The sequence below is a fragment of the Cervus canadensis genome, chromosome 4 (genome assembly GCF_019320065.1).
Source record: "Cervus canadensis isolate Bull #8, Minnesota chromosome 4, ASM1932006v1, whole genome shotgun sequence".
NCBI lineage: Eukaryota > Metazoa > Chordata > Mammalia > Artiodactyla > Cervidae > Cervus > Cervus canadensis.
This window is the reverse complement of record NC_057389.1, coordinates 95,728,502-95,745,263: the sequence shown is the minus strand read 5'-3', so window position 1 is coordinate 95,745,263 and position 16,762 is coordinate 95,728,502. Positions and strand designations below refer to the sequence as shown.

Sequence of the window (16,762 nt, the reverse complement as noted above, 5' to 3'; positions counted from 1 at the left end):
ACTCACAGGAATAGTAAAGTGATACCCATATTCCACTTTCCTGGATTCAGCAGCAATTGTTATTATTTTGTCATATTTGCTTTCTCTATCTCCCTATATGTTCATAGGGATGTATACAATATTATAATATTGTATATAAAATGTTTTATACTTGTGTAATTTTTTCTGAACCATGTGACAGTTGCAGGCATCATGAATTTAACACTTAGTAATTCAGTGTTTGGACTTCCCAGGTGGTGCTAGCAGTAAAGAATCTGCCTGCCAATGCAGGAGATGTAAGAGACCCAGTTTCAATCCCTGGGTCGGGAAGATCCCCTGGAGGAGGGCAAGGAAATTCACTCCACTATTCTTGCCTGGAGAATCCCATGGACAGAGCAGCCTGGCGGGCCACAGTTCATGGGGTGGCAAAGAATTGGACATGACTGAAGCGACTTAGTGAAAGTGAAAGTGAAGTCGCTCAGTCGTGTCCGACTCCTTGCCACCCGATGGACTGTAGCCTACCAGGCTTCTCCATCCATGGGTTTTCCTGGAGTGGGTTGCCATTTCCTTCTCCAGGAGATCCTCCCGACCCAGGGATTGAACCCAGGTCTCCCGCATCATAGGCAGATGCTTTACTGTTTGAGCCACCAAGCGACTTAGCACACAAGCAAAGCAGTGTTTATGTCCTAAGAATAAGAATATTCTCTTGTGTAACCACAACACAACACTCACACTTAGGAAATTTAACATGCATATGGCATTATTATCTAACATTCAGGCAACATTCAAGTATTCTAGATTATCCCAAGAATATCCATCCTAACTCTTTTACCATTTTTTGAAATTTTTATCAAGGATCCAATCAAGAATCAAAGACTGATTTTAGTTGTCTTCTATCTTTTGTCTCCTTCAACCTAGAACCATTTACCAGTCATTTATTCATTTAATTAATGGATTGAATTTGCCTTTCATGACATGGATCTGTTTGAAGAGTCCAGACCATTTTGTTTTTGTTTTTTAAAGAATGTCCCTCCATCAGGTTGTGTCTGTTGTTGTTTTTTTTTTCCCTAGTAATTAATCTGAGCAAACTCCAGGAGAAGGTGAAGGACAGGGAAGCCTGGCATGCTGCAGTCCAGGGGTTGCAAAGAGTCGGACACAACTGAGCGACTGAACAACAACCATCCAATTCAGATTAAACACTTCAGGCAGGACCAGGTTCTTCGAAGGTGATGTGTCTTCCTGAGTAATACGTCACAGCAGTAACAGTGAGGACAGCCTATTCTATCAGTGGTCATACCTTTTTATCACTTGGTTAAGGTAGTGACTTCCAGCTTTCTCCACTGCATCTTTTCCAAGGTAACTTTTTCTCCACTGAAATTAACAAGTGATATGTGGGCTGGTTCTTTGACAGTTAATATCTACTGCCCCATTTAACAAAGCACTGTCTGAATCAATCATTCCTCTAGTGGATGACAAATGGTGCTTTTCTAACCTGATCTTTCCTTCTGCATCTATTAGTTGGCATTCCAGAACTCCACCCCCAACTCCCCACACACAAGGGTAGAGGTAGCATTCAAATCTGAGCTCCTGATGGGGGCGTGGGGGACGAATTGAGAAACACTGGCACATATACACTATCATGTGTAAAATAGGCAGCCAGTGGGAAGCAGCTGTATAACCAGGGAGCTCAGCTCAGTGCTCTGTGACGACCTCGATGGGTGGGATGCGGGTGGGTGGGAGGAGGCTCAGAGGGAGAGGATATATGTATACTTATAGCTAACTGTTGGACAGCAGACCCCAACACAACATTGTAAAGCAATTATCCTCTGATTTAAAATAAATATTAAAAAAAAAAACTGAGGTCCTCGCCAGCTGGGCCTCCCAACCTCTTGAGCTATAAAATCAAGAAGGAAGGAGATACCCAGTGTTGCTCTGTGCCCTTGGGCAACCTGCTCACCCCTCCCTGGGCACTTCCTCATCAGTCAACAGGTGGCTTCAGGTGGATTCCACTCAGGACTCTGTTGTCCCCATGTCTCACATACCATCTCTCCAGGTGTGTAGAAGGAAGCAGCTCAGATGTCAGGCACAAGCAGCACAGTGGACACAGTCCCACAGAGGGCACTGGCCTAGCCAGAGGCAATCGATAGCTCAGTGGGGGTGGCAGAGGTCAGCAGAACAGGAAGAGAAGGACAATAGCTATGCCTGCTGCCACAGCAGTTTCAGTATTTGCCAGCTGGGTGGGGCTGGCCAGGCAGCCCTCAGCAACAGCCCAGGGCCCACTCTCCCCTTCACTTTATCACTCAGGCCCTAACCCAGCTGGAATGTGCAGCAACTCACCTCACCCAGGGAACTGCAAAGACTCAATCATTCCATGAGGCTTGAACAGTTGAAGTCTCCAAGAACTACAACTCCCAGAACACACAGTGAATCCCTGATCTGGCCCCAGCTGTCCGAGTGGCTGGGTTGTTCCTAGAACAAGGAAATCTCATCTGTCCTGGGAACTGACTGTCCTGGCCTGTTGTTGTTCAGTCACTAAATAGTAGCTGACTCCTAGCAACTCCATGAACTGCAGCACGCCAGGCTTCCCTGTCCTTCACTATCTCCCAATAGTGAGATCATCAAAATCATGTCCACTGAATTGGTGACGCCATCCAACCATCTCATGTTCTGTCGCCCCCTTCTCTTCCTGCCCTCAGTCTTCCCCAGCATCAGGGTCTTTTCCAGTGAATCAGCTGTTTGCATCAGGTGGCCAAAGGTGGAGCTTCAGTATCAGTCCTTGGAATGAGTATTCAGGGTTGATTTCCTTTAGAATTGACTGATTTGATCTCCTTGCTGTTCAACAGACTCTCAAGAGTCTTCTCCAGTACCACAGTTCAAAACCATCACTTATTCAGTGCTCAGCCTTCTTTATGGTCCAGCTTTCACATCTCTACATGACAACTAGAAAAACCACAGCTTTGACTATAGAGTCTCTGCTTTTCTTTTAATATGCTGTCTAGGTTTGTCCTGGCCTGGGAAAGGTGCATTTGTGTCTTTGTTTCTTGTACCTGCGTCTGCCTAAGAAATCCCAGTTACAAGCCAAACCTGGAGACGGTGAGATTACCTAGTTCTTTCATCCACATATGTATACTGAAACCCTGCTCTCTGCCATTCTCAGGACTGGAGGGTGGGGGACGGAGGAGCAACAGAGATGAAGGAGACAGACTCGTGAATGTCAGCTCCCTGAGGGCTGAGACTTGGCTTGGCTGGGTATCCTTTGTAATCTAGCACATAATATGTGCTCAATAAATATTCGCTGGTCAACCAGCAAGCGAACAGACCGTTTTGCCTTTGTCTTTCATTCCACTGCAACCTAAAGATGCTTTGCTAGCTGCGTTGCAAGCTCCTTCGCTATTGTACTCTCCTAAAGAGTATTGTATCTCTCTGTCCGTCCTCCAAGCCTTTGCATGCCCTGTTCCCTTTACCAAGAGAACATTCATTCAGCTTACTCGTAGACGTATCTGTTGAGATAGGACAGAGCCTGGCACGGAGCAGGAGCGACTTAAATATTTGATGAGTAAATGAATGAATGAATGCCCTTGTCCATTGTCCATCCAGGACGCCGGACACGAGGGACCCTCCCTATTCATCTCAGTCCCCCGCCCACCAGCCTAGAATGAATACATCTTTTTATCCGCCCTGAGGATGGCCAAGCTGGGGCATGGGCAGGCCAAGTGGAGGGCTGAATTAGGGATCGCCTTTGGCTCCCTCCGAGTGTCCTAAAGGGTTCCCTTTTCTGGACTTTGGAAGTTTGTATTCTTCCCCCCCCCCCACCCCCAAACCCAGTATCGGTCACCTGACTTCCACGACTAGTCCCCCGCCTCTTAGCACCCACAGCACCCCACACGGACACTCAGCCAAGAACACGTGGTCCAGGGGCCCCAGCTTCCCATTGGCCGCTGGCCTCCTTCCTCCCAGAGATTGGCTCGGGCTCGGCCTCAGCTCCCCCTTCCGCAGTCTCGCGGTGGTACAGCCCGCCGCGGCTTAGGAGGGGCGGGAAGGTCCAACGCTCAGCGGCGCGGGGGAGGTGTCGTGAAGAATCGAGTGAAGCTCAGGGATCCCTCTGGAATGTTTCCTTCGGGTTCCACCCGAAGCGGGGCGGCGTGGAGTGGATTGGCCGCGAGCGCCGAGCGGCCGCTTCTGATTGGCCAGATGCGGGTGCCGGCCCCGCCCCCTGGCGGTGGCTGCGGGAGAGGCCCGGGCCAGAGTTTGCGGAGGGCCGAGCTGGGCGAGCCGGGCGGCGGCTAAGGAGGCGCAGGTGAGTATACCCTGCGAGGCGCGGCGGGGCGGGGGGAGTCCATCGCGGCCGCTCGCGGGGACCCCGGAGCAGACCTGCGAGATCGCGGACCCGCGGGGATTCGGCCGATCCTGCGGGGTGGGGCCGGCCCCACGGACGCGGCTGGAGGTCTAGGCAGAGCGGGGTGGAGGGGCGGGGCGGGGGGAAGTCTCTGAGTCCCCTTCCCCGAGGACCGCCTGCCTTCCCTCTGGGGCAGGGGTGAACGCCTCCCGGCGCCGGGATGGCATCTCCAGCCGCACCCCAGCCCCCTGCACCTCTGGAGAGTTCCCGTCCTGGAGGGGACAGGCGCAGGGTAGGTATTTCGGGCAAGTCCCCGAAACTGGCCTTGTCCCAGAAGCTGGCCTTGTCCCAATCGTCCAGGGCCTGGGGAGGGGGTGGGGTGCGCCTTGGGAGAACCGAGGTCCCGATTGTAATAATGAAAAAAATCACCCGGGCTAGCATTCATTGAACACTTCCGTGTCAGGTATTTACCATGCGGATCATTGAATCACCCCTCATGGAAGTTGCTGTTACTTCTTTCAGAGGTGAAGCAGCAGGCCCAGAGAGGTGGAGTGTCTTGCCTAAGGTCACACAGCGAGTAAGTGGCAGATGTGGGACTCAAACCCATGCCTCAGAGTCCAGAACTGGAATCTCCGCCACTAGACTAGGTATCCGGTGGCTTCAGGGCTTAGGTGTTCCTGACCAGCTCCTCCCACTCCATTCCCTCCAACCAGACACACCGTCTGGGGCACACCTGCTGGTCGTTGCTTTCACCAGCTGCTCAGACAGGAAGCTGCCCCCATATCCCTTTCCCCCAATGCTGGAAAAGCAAGGCCAGAATACTGGGTCCTGAGAAGAGAGTGACATCTGTGGGAGAGATAGGTGGGTGGCAGGGAGCCACGGGGTCCTGTGGCTGCTGGGCCCCCCACGAGGCCTGGGCCCCAGATAGTAGGCATTCTCCCTGGGAACACCCATGAGCCGGTTTTTCAAGACTGATTCAGAGGCCTCCCGCCCTCCTCTTCCAAGCAGTACACTGCCGAAAAGGGGAGCATGGGCGTGGTGTCCCCTCCCCTAGCTTGCGTAAGCTCTCAGGAACCCCCTTCCCCATTTCCTGCTCCTCCCATTGCAACTCTGTGTGGCCGTAGGCTTGTTAAGTTCCGGGCCCTTCCCAGTGAAGAGAGGGTAGGGATGTGGGATTCCAGCCAACCTGCTCAGTGCCACGAGCTGAATTGAAGCTCATTTTCTCCATACCTGTGTTCAAGTTTAAGGGGAGACTGGGAGTGTGGTGGGGAGGTGGCAGCTTGAAGCTGTACAGTAGGCATGTTCTGAAGATAGGGGGGCTTGGAGAGTAGTCAGAATGCAGGCATAAGACACATTATTCGTTCATTCTGTACGTATTTTTTAAGCATCTACTATGTGCCAGGTGGGCTAAGAATCCTCCTGCCAATGCAGGAGACACAGGTTTGATCCCTGGGTCGAGAAGATAACCCCTGGAGAAGGAAATGGCAACCCACTCCAGTATTCTTGCCTGGAAATCCCATGGACAGAGAAGCCTGGTGGCCGTCGCATGAGTTGGACACAAGTTAGCAACTAAACCACCACCACCACCACCACAGGCCAGGTACTGTTCCTGGCATAGAGGATACAGTCATGACCACAACAGAAATCCCTGCTCTTGGGCAGCTGCCATTCTACTGGGGGGAAGCAGGCAACAAACAAGTTGTTAATAACAAGTAAATAAGAAAAACACTTGCAGAGGTTGATAAATGCTATGAATAAAATATGAGGGAGTGGCATGGTAGAATCTGTAAGAAAGGAGGATCTCAGAGGAGGTAACTTTGGAGCCAAGATCTGAATGACAAAAAGAAGCCGGGCCTTGTAAGGATCAGGTAGGGGGCACAGCCAAGGCAAAGGCTCTGAGGCTGGGCCAAGCTTGGCATGGTATGGCTGGGGCAGGAGAGAACCCAGGGTGTGATTCTGTGGGGATTTGTGGGTCACATTAAGGAGTTTAGAGCTTTTCTTCCATCACGTGGGAAACCGATGTAAGATTTGAGGCTGGGGAGCAACACGATCTGGTTTATGTTTTAAAATAGAGACATAAAATTAAATAACAGCCTAAGACTGGAAGACAAGAGTTCTGCCAGAACAGCATGTAATTAAATCCATGGGCCTGAGTTGTCTGGACCACAGGGGTGGTTGTAACAAGCAGGGACAAGCCAGGAAGGCTGCTTGGAGGAGGTGGCCTGGAGCAGGCCTTGACAGGCAGAGAGGACTGGGATGTTCCTGGGCAGGGCAAGGGAAGAGGCAGTAATAACAGTGAGAGTAATAATAACTTTCTTAAATCAAATGTCAGGCAAAGTGCTAATTGAGTTACTTGCATAAACTCTTTGGATTCCCATAAGCACTCTGAGAGACAGGAATTCTGCCCATTTTTCAGATGAGGAAACTGAAGCCCCGTCAAGTGAAGTGACTTGCCCACAGCCACTCAGCTGGTAAGTGACAGGGGTGGGATTTGAACCCAGGCCACTCTGCCTCTTCTGGCCTGGAAAACAAATTCATAAACCACCCACTTTCCTTACCACCATTTCCCTGTCCTGGGTAAGACATGAAGCCAGCCTGAAACAGGGCATCAAGTGTAGGCAGAGTAAGGAAGTTCGGAGCTGGTGAGCAGGATGTGGGGTCCCTAGATAAGGGAGGGAGTTTGAATCTTGGCAGCTGACTAAAGATGATACAGATAGAAATAGTAGTAATTTTCACCAGCATTTGTGGAACTCTTATTGTGTGCCAGCAACTGTTCCAAACACATGTATGATTTCTTTGGAACTCAGAAAGGTTAAGACATTTGCCCAAGGTTGCACAACTAATAAGTGGTGAATCCAGGTTTATTTATTTTTTTTTTTGAATCCAGGTTTAATATTTATGTTCTTAGCATTCTGCTAAGATGTATGGGGAGTGGTGGGGGGGAGCCTGGGGAGGTGATGATGTGGGGGGTTTTGTTGTTTTTGGTAGCATCATTAAGTGAGTATAGTGAAATAACTTGACAGAGCAGTACTGGTTTATTCATTCAGAATGTGTTTTATTTCTAGTATCTAGAATATATAGAGTTCCCACAAATCAATAAGAAAAAAGACTAGGCATTGCAATTAAAAACAGACCATGTGGTTTTAGAGAATTCCCTGGTGGTTCAGTGATTAGGACTCTGCTCATTCACTGTTGAGGGCCGGGATTCAATCTCTGGTCAGGGAACTAAGATCCCATGAGCCACGTGGCATGGCAAGAAAAAAAAAAAAATGCGGTTTTTAAAAATGGGCAAAGACTTAAGTAGACAGTTTACAAAAGGGCAAATCCAAATGGTTTCAAATGTTTTAAAGGTTGTTTAGTATCACTGATTAGAAGGGGAGTGAAAAAGGCAAAATCTCAATGTCTCCGTGGTTAGGTGAAGCACCTACTTTGTGTCCAGAATTATTCTGGGAAGCAAGGAATAAGGGACCCCAGAGGTAGGACTTATACTGTTGCTGGGGAGACAAGATCCTACTGAGGGCAGATGCTACGGCCTGTGCTTCTTTGTCTCCCCAGAGCTGGGCACAGAGACTGGTGGGCTGGTGAATATTAGATTCATTAATTCATCCATTAATTCATTAATTCTCCACTCATTAATTCCACAAGTGCCAGGCCCTGTTCTCTGAGCTAAGAATAGAGGAATGAGTACGGCAGGCAAAGTTCCCTGCCCTTTTTGGCAAACAGACAATGAACAAGCTAAATGAATGAAGTATGGTTTCCACCTGAAAGAGGTAAGAGAGTGAGTTGTGTGGCTACCAGAGGGCACAGCCAGTGCAAAGGCCCTGAGGTTGAACTTCATCCAGTGTGTTGAAAGAACAAGGAGGAGGCCCTTGTATCTGCAGGGAATGAGTGAGGGGACAGAGGCAGGAGATGAGGGCACATGGGTGATATGGGCTGGTCATTTGGGGCCCATGGGCCAAGGGGAGGACATTGACTTTTACTCCAAGTGAGCTAGGAGCCCTGGGAGTGGTTGGAGCGTGGACAAATGTGACCTGACTTATGTTTTACAGGATCACTCTGGCTGCTGTATTAACCACTGGGGGGGGGGCAAGGGCAGAAGCTGGGAGACTAAGAGAAGGCAGCTGCAGTCATCTAGGTGAGTTGTTTTTGTTTTTAAGATTTATTTATTTATGGTTGCTCTGGATCTTCATCGCTGCACTGGGGCCTTCTCTAGTTGTAGTGCACAGGCTTCTCATTGCAGTGTTTTCTGTTGTTGCGGAACATGGGCTCTAGGGCATGTGGGCTTCAGTAGCTGTGATGCATGGGCTCAGTAGTTTTGACGCATGGTCTGAGTTGCTCCATGGCATGTGGGATCTTCTGAGCCCAGGGATCTAACCCATGTATCCTGCATTGGCAGGGGAACTCTTTACCACTGAGCCACCTGAGAAGCTCTCGCTGAGTGTTGATGGGACTGGACCAGGTGATGTTAGAGGAGGTGTTGGAGAACAGATGAATGAATGAAAATGGGTCTAGCTCAGGGGCTCTACTGAATCCAGGACAGCCCTAGGGAAGAGGTGATCTGAAAGGAGGGAGCAAGAAGTCCCCCTTACATACAAAAATATAATTTGGCATAATCTAATCCTTGCCACAACCTGGCCAGGTGGATGGAATGTCCCCATTTACAGGTCAGGCATCTGAGGCCCAGGGAGGTTGAGTCACCTAGGGGAGAGCATCACTGTGATGAACTTGGGCTTGGGAGTCAGACCTGAGGGTTGGGGCCAGTTTCTGTGACTTTGGACATGTGACTTAAACATGAACTCTCTTTCCTAGTCTATAAAGACCTAAACAGTTGACCTCCATCGCTTCTTTTTTTTTTTTTTTCTTTCTTTCTTTTTTAGTATTTATTCATTAGGCTGCACCAGGTCTTAGTTGCAGCATTCAGTTTTGGCATGCAAACTCTTAGTTGCTGCTTGTGGGATCTATTTACCTGACTGGGGATCGAACCTGGGCCCCCTGCATTGGGAGCATGAAGTCTTAGCCACTGGGCCACCAGGGAAGTCCCCCTCCATCACCTCTTTTACCTGCCCTCTTCGTATTCTCCCATTGCTCACTCCACTCTAGCCACACTGGTCTCTAGCTTAATTGTGAATCTGCTCAGAATCTCCCATGACTGCCATTTCACTCAGATCAAAAGCTCAAGTTCTGCCTCTGGCCCACAGGGCCCTGCACAGTCTGCCTGTTACCTCTCTCAGTTCAGTTCAGTTCAGTCGCTCAGTCATGTCCTACTCTTTGCAACCCCATGGACTGCAGCACGTCAGGCTTCCTTGTCCATCACCAGCTCCCAGAGCTTGCTAAAACTCATGTCCATCGAGTCGGTGATGCCATCTATCCATCTCATCCTCTGTCGTCCCCTTCTCCTCTTGCCTTCAGTCTTTCCCAGCATCAGGGTCTTTTCCAATGAGTCAGTTCTTCGCATCAGGTGGCCAAAGTATTGGAGTTTCAGCTTTAGCATCAGTCCTTCCAGTGAATATTCAGGACTGATTCCCTTTAGGATTGACTGGTTTGATCTCCTTGCTGTCCAACGGACTCTCAAGAGTCTTCTCAGCACCACCAAAAGCATCAATTCTTTGGTGCTCAGCTTTCTTTATAGTCCAACTCTCACATCCATACATGACTACTGGAAAAACCATAACTTTAAGTAGACGGACCTTTGTCAGCAGAGTAATGTCTCTGCTTTTTATGTCTCTGCCCTCACCTTTCCCACTGTCCCTCTTACTTGGGGATCCAACCACACAGGCCTCCTTGCTGATCCTCAAACATGTCAAGTAAATCCCCACCTCAGGGCCTTTGCACTAGCTGTTCTCTCTGCCTGAATGTTCTTGCCTCATATCCTCCTATGAATATTCCCTCCTGTCTTTCAAGTCTCAGCTTCGCCTCCTCAGAGAGGCAGGTCCTCTGTGACCTTGTCTGTAAAGCTTGTTTTATTGTTTTTATAGCTCTCTTAGAAATTATATAGAATATTTACACATTTGCTTGCTCACTGTACATCTTCTCTGAACTGTATGCTTCTGGACAGCATGGACAGAGCCCCAGCTAGCTAACCTCTGCAGCAACTAGGAGTGAATTTGAAAAATGCAACCCTGAGTCTGGTGCTTTTGCACAGTGAGCAACCTGTGTAACTGCTCATGATGGCCCTAGTCAGGGACCTTCAGATTGTCTTTTTTTTTTAATAATTGAAGTTATTTTAATATTTGCAGCATACATTTTGCTCAGTGGTTCGGTAGTGTGCTTGAGTTATTCACAGAGATTTTATCTTACCTTCACAGGTATACTATTTAGCAAACTTTTATGAAATTATTAATTACAGCTTTGAATTATAATTAAATAAAGCTTTTTTCTTTTACTGCACTACATGCTTGTGGGATTTTAGTTACCCAACCAGGGATTGAACCCATGCTGAATCTTAACCACTGGACTGCCAGGGAATTTCCTAATTAAAGTTTTTAAAAAATATACACCACACACACATGCATGTATCCACTTAAACACATACACCCATGGTATATATATATACACACACATACATACATATGTATGTGTATTTGTAAATGCTTAGAATTTATTCATGTAAGATTGTTTTCTTCATCCATTAACCTTTCATCACAGGCTCCTTCTTTACTCTGGGTAAGGAAATGTGGGACCTTGCTTATCTTATTGAAGGCAATATCTACAATGGTGCATGGAATATAGTTAGTACCCAAAACATATTTGTTTGAACGGAGGGAGGGAGGAAGAGAGAGAGAAAAATAGAGTGGAGGGAGAAGAAAGAAAAAAAGTGTATCAGTCAGAATAGGTTTTGCTGCAGTAACGAACATTGCCCAGAATCTTAGCAGTCATACTCTACAATGGTTTATTTTTTGTTCCTGCTACATGTCCACTGCAGCTTAGCTGGGGGGGTTTCATTCATTGTAGTCACTCAGAACCTGCCCTGATGGGATAGCCACCACATCAAATGTGGCTGGTCACCCTACCAGGAAAATTAGATCTGTGGAGGTTCTTGGTCCAGTAATTAAATGCTTCAGCCCAGAAATGTCGTGTGTCACTTCCTCTCACAACTCAATTGTCCAGAACTGTTCATATGCTTACCCAGTCATAAAGAGGCCAGGAATGCCATCTGCTTACATACTTTGAAAGGGAAGAGTCAGAAATTTTTTGTGCACAGCACTAATGATTGCAACCAATAGAAAAATAGAGAAACGTAGGCTGTGAGCCTCCATTTTCTCATCTATTAAACGGGCATAATCACATATATGGTACATCATGTAATCACATTGGGACAATAATATGGTCCCCACGATGTGACATGAGGATAAAGTAAGATCACAGAGCAGTTAGCAGTTATGGTAGATATTAGCTGATATTATTATTTCCATGCAGGTGTGTGAGTGCTAGGACCAGGTGTTTTGTTTTTTTTAAGTGAAACAAAGTGTTTATTAGGAGGAAAAAGTGTGAATAGGCACACATGAGGGACTTAAGAGTGTCATGCCCTTGTGGTAGTTTGAATCACTTATATGAGGCATTTTTCCAGGTTCCCTTTGGCCAGTCATCTGGCTGGGTGATTGCCTGGCTCTGAACGGGGACCCGATTTTGAACTGAGGCCAGCCTGTTCTCTGAATAACTTCATTGGGCCTGTAGGGGCAAGGCGGCCTGAGGCTACAACCCAGGCCCTGAGCACCTTTTCCTGTCCCGCAGATTTCCTGGGTGTGCCCCCTCTTCTCACTGCTCATGCCACTAGGACTGGGGCGGCGGAAAAAGGCACCACCTCTGGTGGAAAATGAGGAGGCTGAGCCAGGCCGAGGTGGGCTGGGCGTGGGGGAGCCGGGGCCCCTGGGCGGAGGTGGGGCGGGGGGGCCCCAGATGGGCTTGCCCCCTCCGCCCCCCGCCCTGCGGCCCCGCCTCGTGTTCCACACCCAGCTGGCCCATGGCAGTCCCACTGGCCGCATCGAGGGATTCACCAACGTCAAGGAGCTGTATGGCAAGATTGCCGAGGCCTTCCGGCTGCCAGCTGCCGAGGTACCCACTTGGGGAGCAGGGCACCGGGGTTCCCTGATGGTGAGCTAGAGAGAGGCCGGAGCGTGCATCCTGTTTGTGAGCTATGGCTCAGGTGCTGAAGCTGCAAATACTGAGGCTTTACCCCAGTGAATTATGGGGAACTGTAGGCAGGGCTGGAGCTGAGTTTCCTCAGGCATTGGGAGGCCTGCACCCCATTACTTTTTGGCAATCTGGAGGCCATAGGCGGACGCAGCATTCCCACCAGCCATTGTGAGGCCTGTGCCCCAGTGGATTATGGGGGCTGGTGGCCACAGCTGGATGCTGAGTTCCAGTCAGGCATGCATTAGGAGACCTGCAGCCCAGTGTATTGTGGGTAACTGGAGACCAGGACTGGGTGCTGAGTTCCCATCAGCACTGGGAGGCCTCAGCCCCAGTGGATTGTGGGAATGGACGGCCAGGGCTGGATGCTACATTCCCATCTTACATTGAGAGGTTTGTAGCCCAGTGGATTGTGGGAGCTGGAGGTCAGATGCAAGATTCACCTCTCTATGATTCATTGAGAGGTCCAACCCCAAGGATTTCAGGGGCCAAAGGAATGGAGGAAGCAAAGAGGGTGACAGTGGGATCGTGCAGGAAGTAGATGCAGGGGTCTCAGTAGGCAGAATGTGTATCTGTGCCCCTTCATTCATTCCAAAAGCATTTTCTGATCACCCACTGCATGCCAGGCTCTATGCCCTGGAACCAGTAGGGAGTTTTTTCTAGGACAGAAACCCAGCCCCAGCAGAGCTGACATCCTAGTGAGGGCCTTGACTGGGCGCCGGGGTGGTCAAGCACTGGGAGGAACACCTCCAGGCCCTTCCCAGCGCTCCTTCCTTCCCCCTCAGGTAGCAGTTGGCAAAGGGCATGGGAGAGAGGTGAGGGTTGAATGTCTCCCACTCCTGCAGGTGATGTTCTGCACCCTCAACACCCACAAAGTGGACATGGACAAGCTCCTGGGGGGGCAGATAGGGCTGGAGGACTTCATCTTTGCCCACGTCAAGGGGCAGCGCAAGGAAGTGGAGGTGTTCAAGTCGGAGGAGGCTTTGGGGCTCACCATCACAGACAATGGGGCTGGCTATGCCTTCATCAAGGTACCTGGGCGTGGGGCACCCAGGGTCTCAAGGGTAAGGCCTAGCCTATGACGGTAGGACCCAAGGGTGGAGCCACGGGGGCTGACAGCTCCTTTCCCCACAGCGCATTAAGGAGGGCAGCGTGATCGACCACATCCAGCTCATCAGTGTGGGTGACATGATCGAGGCCATCAACGGACAGAGCCTGCTGGGCTGCCGGCACTACGAGGTGGCCCGGCTGCTCAAGGAGCTGCCCCGAGGCCGCACGTTCACATTGAAGCTCACAGAGCCTCGAAAAGCCTTTGGTGAGGGGCTGCCGCCTACCCCCCCTGCAACTCCCGCCCTCCCGCCTGTAGTACCAAGGACCACCAGCAGGTGGTACCCAAGCCCAGCTGGTGGTAACGGGTGGGAAAGGGGGTGGGGCAGCCCCACCCTTCTGCGGGGAGAGGGTGTTGGCTCACCGCCCAGCTCAGGAGGGGGATGGAGGCAAGGAGGAAGTTGCCCCCACACCCAGCTTCCAGGAGCCATTAGCCTAGCTAAGCGCCCCCAACCTGGCCAACCCCCTAGCCCCAAGAAGCCAGGCTTGGCTGCCCTGTGCAAGCCCGCCTACTTTTTTGTCCAGCTTCATTAACTCTCAGGAATGGGCTCAAGGTCCCTGGCTTGGGGGTGGGGGACTCTAAAACACTTCCCCAGGCAGATAGGGCTGGTCTGCTGCCCAGCAGTTAAACCCCCTTGGCCTTGGGGAAACTAGCTGGAGACCCAGGACCCATCCCCTTCCTGTCCCTCCAGCCCCCAGGACAGGAGTGGTCCCCTCCAGCCTCCCAGCCCTTTTCCATACCTAGCCCTGGCTGCGCCTCCTACACCCCGGCCAAGCCAGAGTTAGGAGACCTACCCTCCTGGGGTCACCTCAGCCCCCAATGCCCCCAAAGCCTACAGAAGCTTGGAGAAGGTAGAGGGTGGTCTGAGGCCGGGATGTCTGGGTTTCTGCCCTGAACATGCTGGAACTGGGCTCCTCCAGTCCTCAACCCTTCCTCCTACCTCCCACAGACATGATCAGCGTGCGTTCAGGGGGTGGCCGCCCTGGCTCGGGTCCCCAGCTGGGCACTGGCCGAGGGACCCTCCGGCTCCGATCCCGGGGTCCAGCCACAGTAGAGGATCTGGTGAGTGTTCCAGCAGAGCCTAAGTCCCTCCCTGCCCCCACCCCACCCCGCCCCCACCACTTCCCTGTGAAATTTATAGGTGGCAGCATCACTCTTAGCTGAGGGCCTCTGGGCACTGGATGTCTATCCACCTCTACCACCTCCCAGCTCTGGGACCTACCCTGGGCAAGTGGACCTTAGTTTTCCTAATCTGTGAAATGGGGCTAATAATACTGCCACTTTTGGGGTTGTCATGAGGAAGAACCATGGGTTTCTATATCAAAAGTGGTTAAAAAAAAAATTGCACCCAGTGCTCAGTATAATTACAGGTATATTCACATTATTATAATGTCGTCATCCCTCTTCCTGCCCCCAGCCTTCAGCCTTTGAGGAGAAGGCCATTGAGAAGGTGGATGACCTGTTGGAGAGTTACATGGGCATCAGGGACACAGAGCTGGGTAAGTGAGGATGGGGTCTTCAGGGTCTGGGGATGCGTGGGTGTGTGGGAGAAAGGGGCTTGTAGGTCCCGTGGGGCTGAGTCTACCCTGAGCCCCTCTGTCATCTGTGCCTCCATTCTGCTCCCCCATCCTTCCCCCTCCAGCGGCCACCATGGTGGAGCTTGGAAAGGACAAAAGGAACCCGGACGAGCTGGCTGAGGCCCTGGATGAACGGCTGGGTGACTTCGCCTTCCCGGATGAGTTTGTCTTTGACGTCTGGGGGGCCATCGGGGACGCCAAGGTTGGCCGCTACTAGGCCTTCCGCTGGACCTCGATATGACTTGGGCCAGGCCCGGTGGGAGCCTCTGGGGCGGAGACACCAGAGCCCGGACCCCAGCGTCTAGCTTGGGCCCAGCTCAGTAGCCAGGAGATGATGCGGAGCGGAGGTGGGGCCAGGCCTCTGCCCCTCCTCCAATCGGTACCACCCCCTTGCCAGTTCCCAGCCTGGCTGGGGCGCCCAGCCCCCCACCCCCGCCCTCCTCCCCACCTACCTCAGCCAGGGTCAGGCACAGCGGCGGAGAGGGACCAACCAGATTGGGTGGCCACCCCCCCTCCCCGCCCCCAATACTTTCCGCCTCAGCTGCCAAACTGGTCCCTCCTATCTCCCTGGGGCCTCGGGTTCTGTTTGGGGGTCGTGACCTCCCTAGTTTCCTGATGCAGGGAATGCAGGAGGGGGCTGTGTGTCCCCCCTCAGCAAATGCAATAATACCCTCCTCTTCCACCACCCCCCATCTCCCCAGAGGAGCCCCCTCACTGTGGAGTCTGTTACCTCCGCATTTGAAACACTAGTCTGCTGTGAAACCCTCCCAAACTCCCTCCCTCCCCGGCCCCCCTCATGTCTCCCTCAGCTCAGCCCCAGACCGAAGGGGCAGGAGGGAGGGATGATGGCGGTGGGCTTTTGTACCTGAATTTGCTGTCTGGAACATAAAGAATCTATCTGCTGTTGGATCTGTGTGGCGGCTTCTGGGTGAGAGAGGAGGGTGGGTCGGGGCTGGGAAAGAATGTAGCAGCTGAAATCCATCCTCTTCGGGCTCCAAATTGAATTAGGAGCTGGCCCCAGCCACCCGCCCCCTCCCACCCGTTCAGCCTGATGAGGCTCTTGGCTGCAAGCCACCAGGCTTCCAGGCAAGGCCAGAGCTTCTTCGCCTACTCAGGGTGCAAATCTGGCTCCCTTTCGAACAAAGCTTCCTGCCACCCTCTGGCCTGATGTGAACAGTGGGGTAGAGGCTGCGGGCCCTTGTCTGTTCCGACCCAGTGGCCCGGAGAGCCCCCAGGCCAGAAAGTGAAAGTGTTACTCACTCAGTCCTGTCTGACTTGTTGTGACCCCATGGACTATATAGCCCACCAGGCTCCTCAGCCCATTGAATTCCCAGGCAGGAATACTGGAGTGGGCTGCCGACCCAAGGATCGAACCCCAGTCTTCTGCATTGCAGGTAGATTCTTTGCTGTCTGGGCCAGAAGGCATGGAGAAAGAAAGATGAGGTGGGCTGAAGATGGGGTCTCAGCCTGGCCCAGTCAGTGCCGATGGGGAGGAACCCACCCCAAGGCTTGACGTTGGTGGGGGAGCAGTCACGATGCACCCTCACCCACCCCACCCCCCCACTCCGCCAAGGCTGACTCTGGATGTGTGGGGTCTGTCAGCGTCCAGGGCACACCATACTTCTGTGCTGG

The 16,762-nt window shown here is 51.6% G+C and overlaps 1 protein-coding gene across 5 annotated transcripts; it reads left to right on the top strand.

Moving 5' to 3' along the window:
* Nucleotides 1-4,094: 4,094 nt before the first annotated feature.
* Nucleotides 4,095-16,039, top strand: GIPC1 (GIPC PDZ domain containing family member 1). 5 transcript variants are annotated; one of them, XM_043466936.1, is made up of 10 exons: nucleotides 4,105-4,276; nucleotides 4,779-4,892; nucleotides 6,732-6,786; nucleotides 8,365-8,450; nucleotides 12,047-12,367; nucleotides 13,291-13,476; nucleotides 13,580-13,760; nucleotides 14,503-14,615; nucleotides 14,971-15,052; nucleotides 15,196-16,039. In XM_043466936.1, the coding sequence occupies exons 5-10, from the start codon at nucleotides 12,080-12,082 to the stop codon at nucleotides 15,345-15,347; spliced, it is 1,002 nt and encodes a 333-aa protein (XP_043322871.1). In that variant the 5' UTR covers nucleotides 4,105-4,276; nucleotides 4,779-4,892; nucleotides 6,732-6,786; nucleotides 8,365-8,450; nucleotides 12,047-12,079; the 3' UTR covers nucleotides 15,348-16,039. The 5 variants fall into 5 exon arrangements, with proteins under 5 accessions (XP_043322873.1, XP_043322874.1, XP_043322872.1 ...); XM_043466938.1 differs by lacking the exon at nucleotides 8,365-8,450 and having other exon boundaries at nucleotides 4,095-4,276; XM_043466935.1 differs by lacking the exon at nucleotides 4,779-4,892 and having other exon boundaries at nucleotides 4,210-4,276.
* The last annotated feature ends 723 nt before the right edge of the window (nucleotides 16,040-16,762 follow it).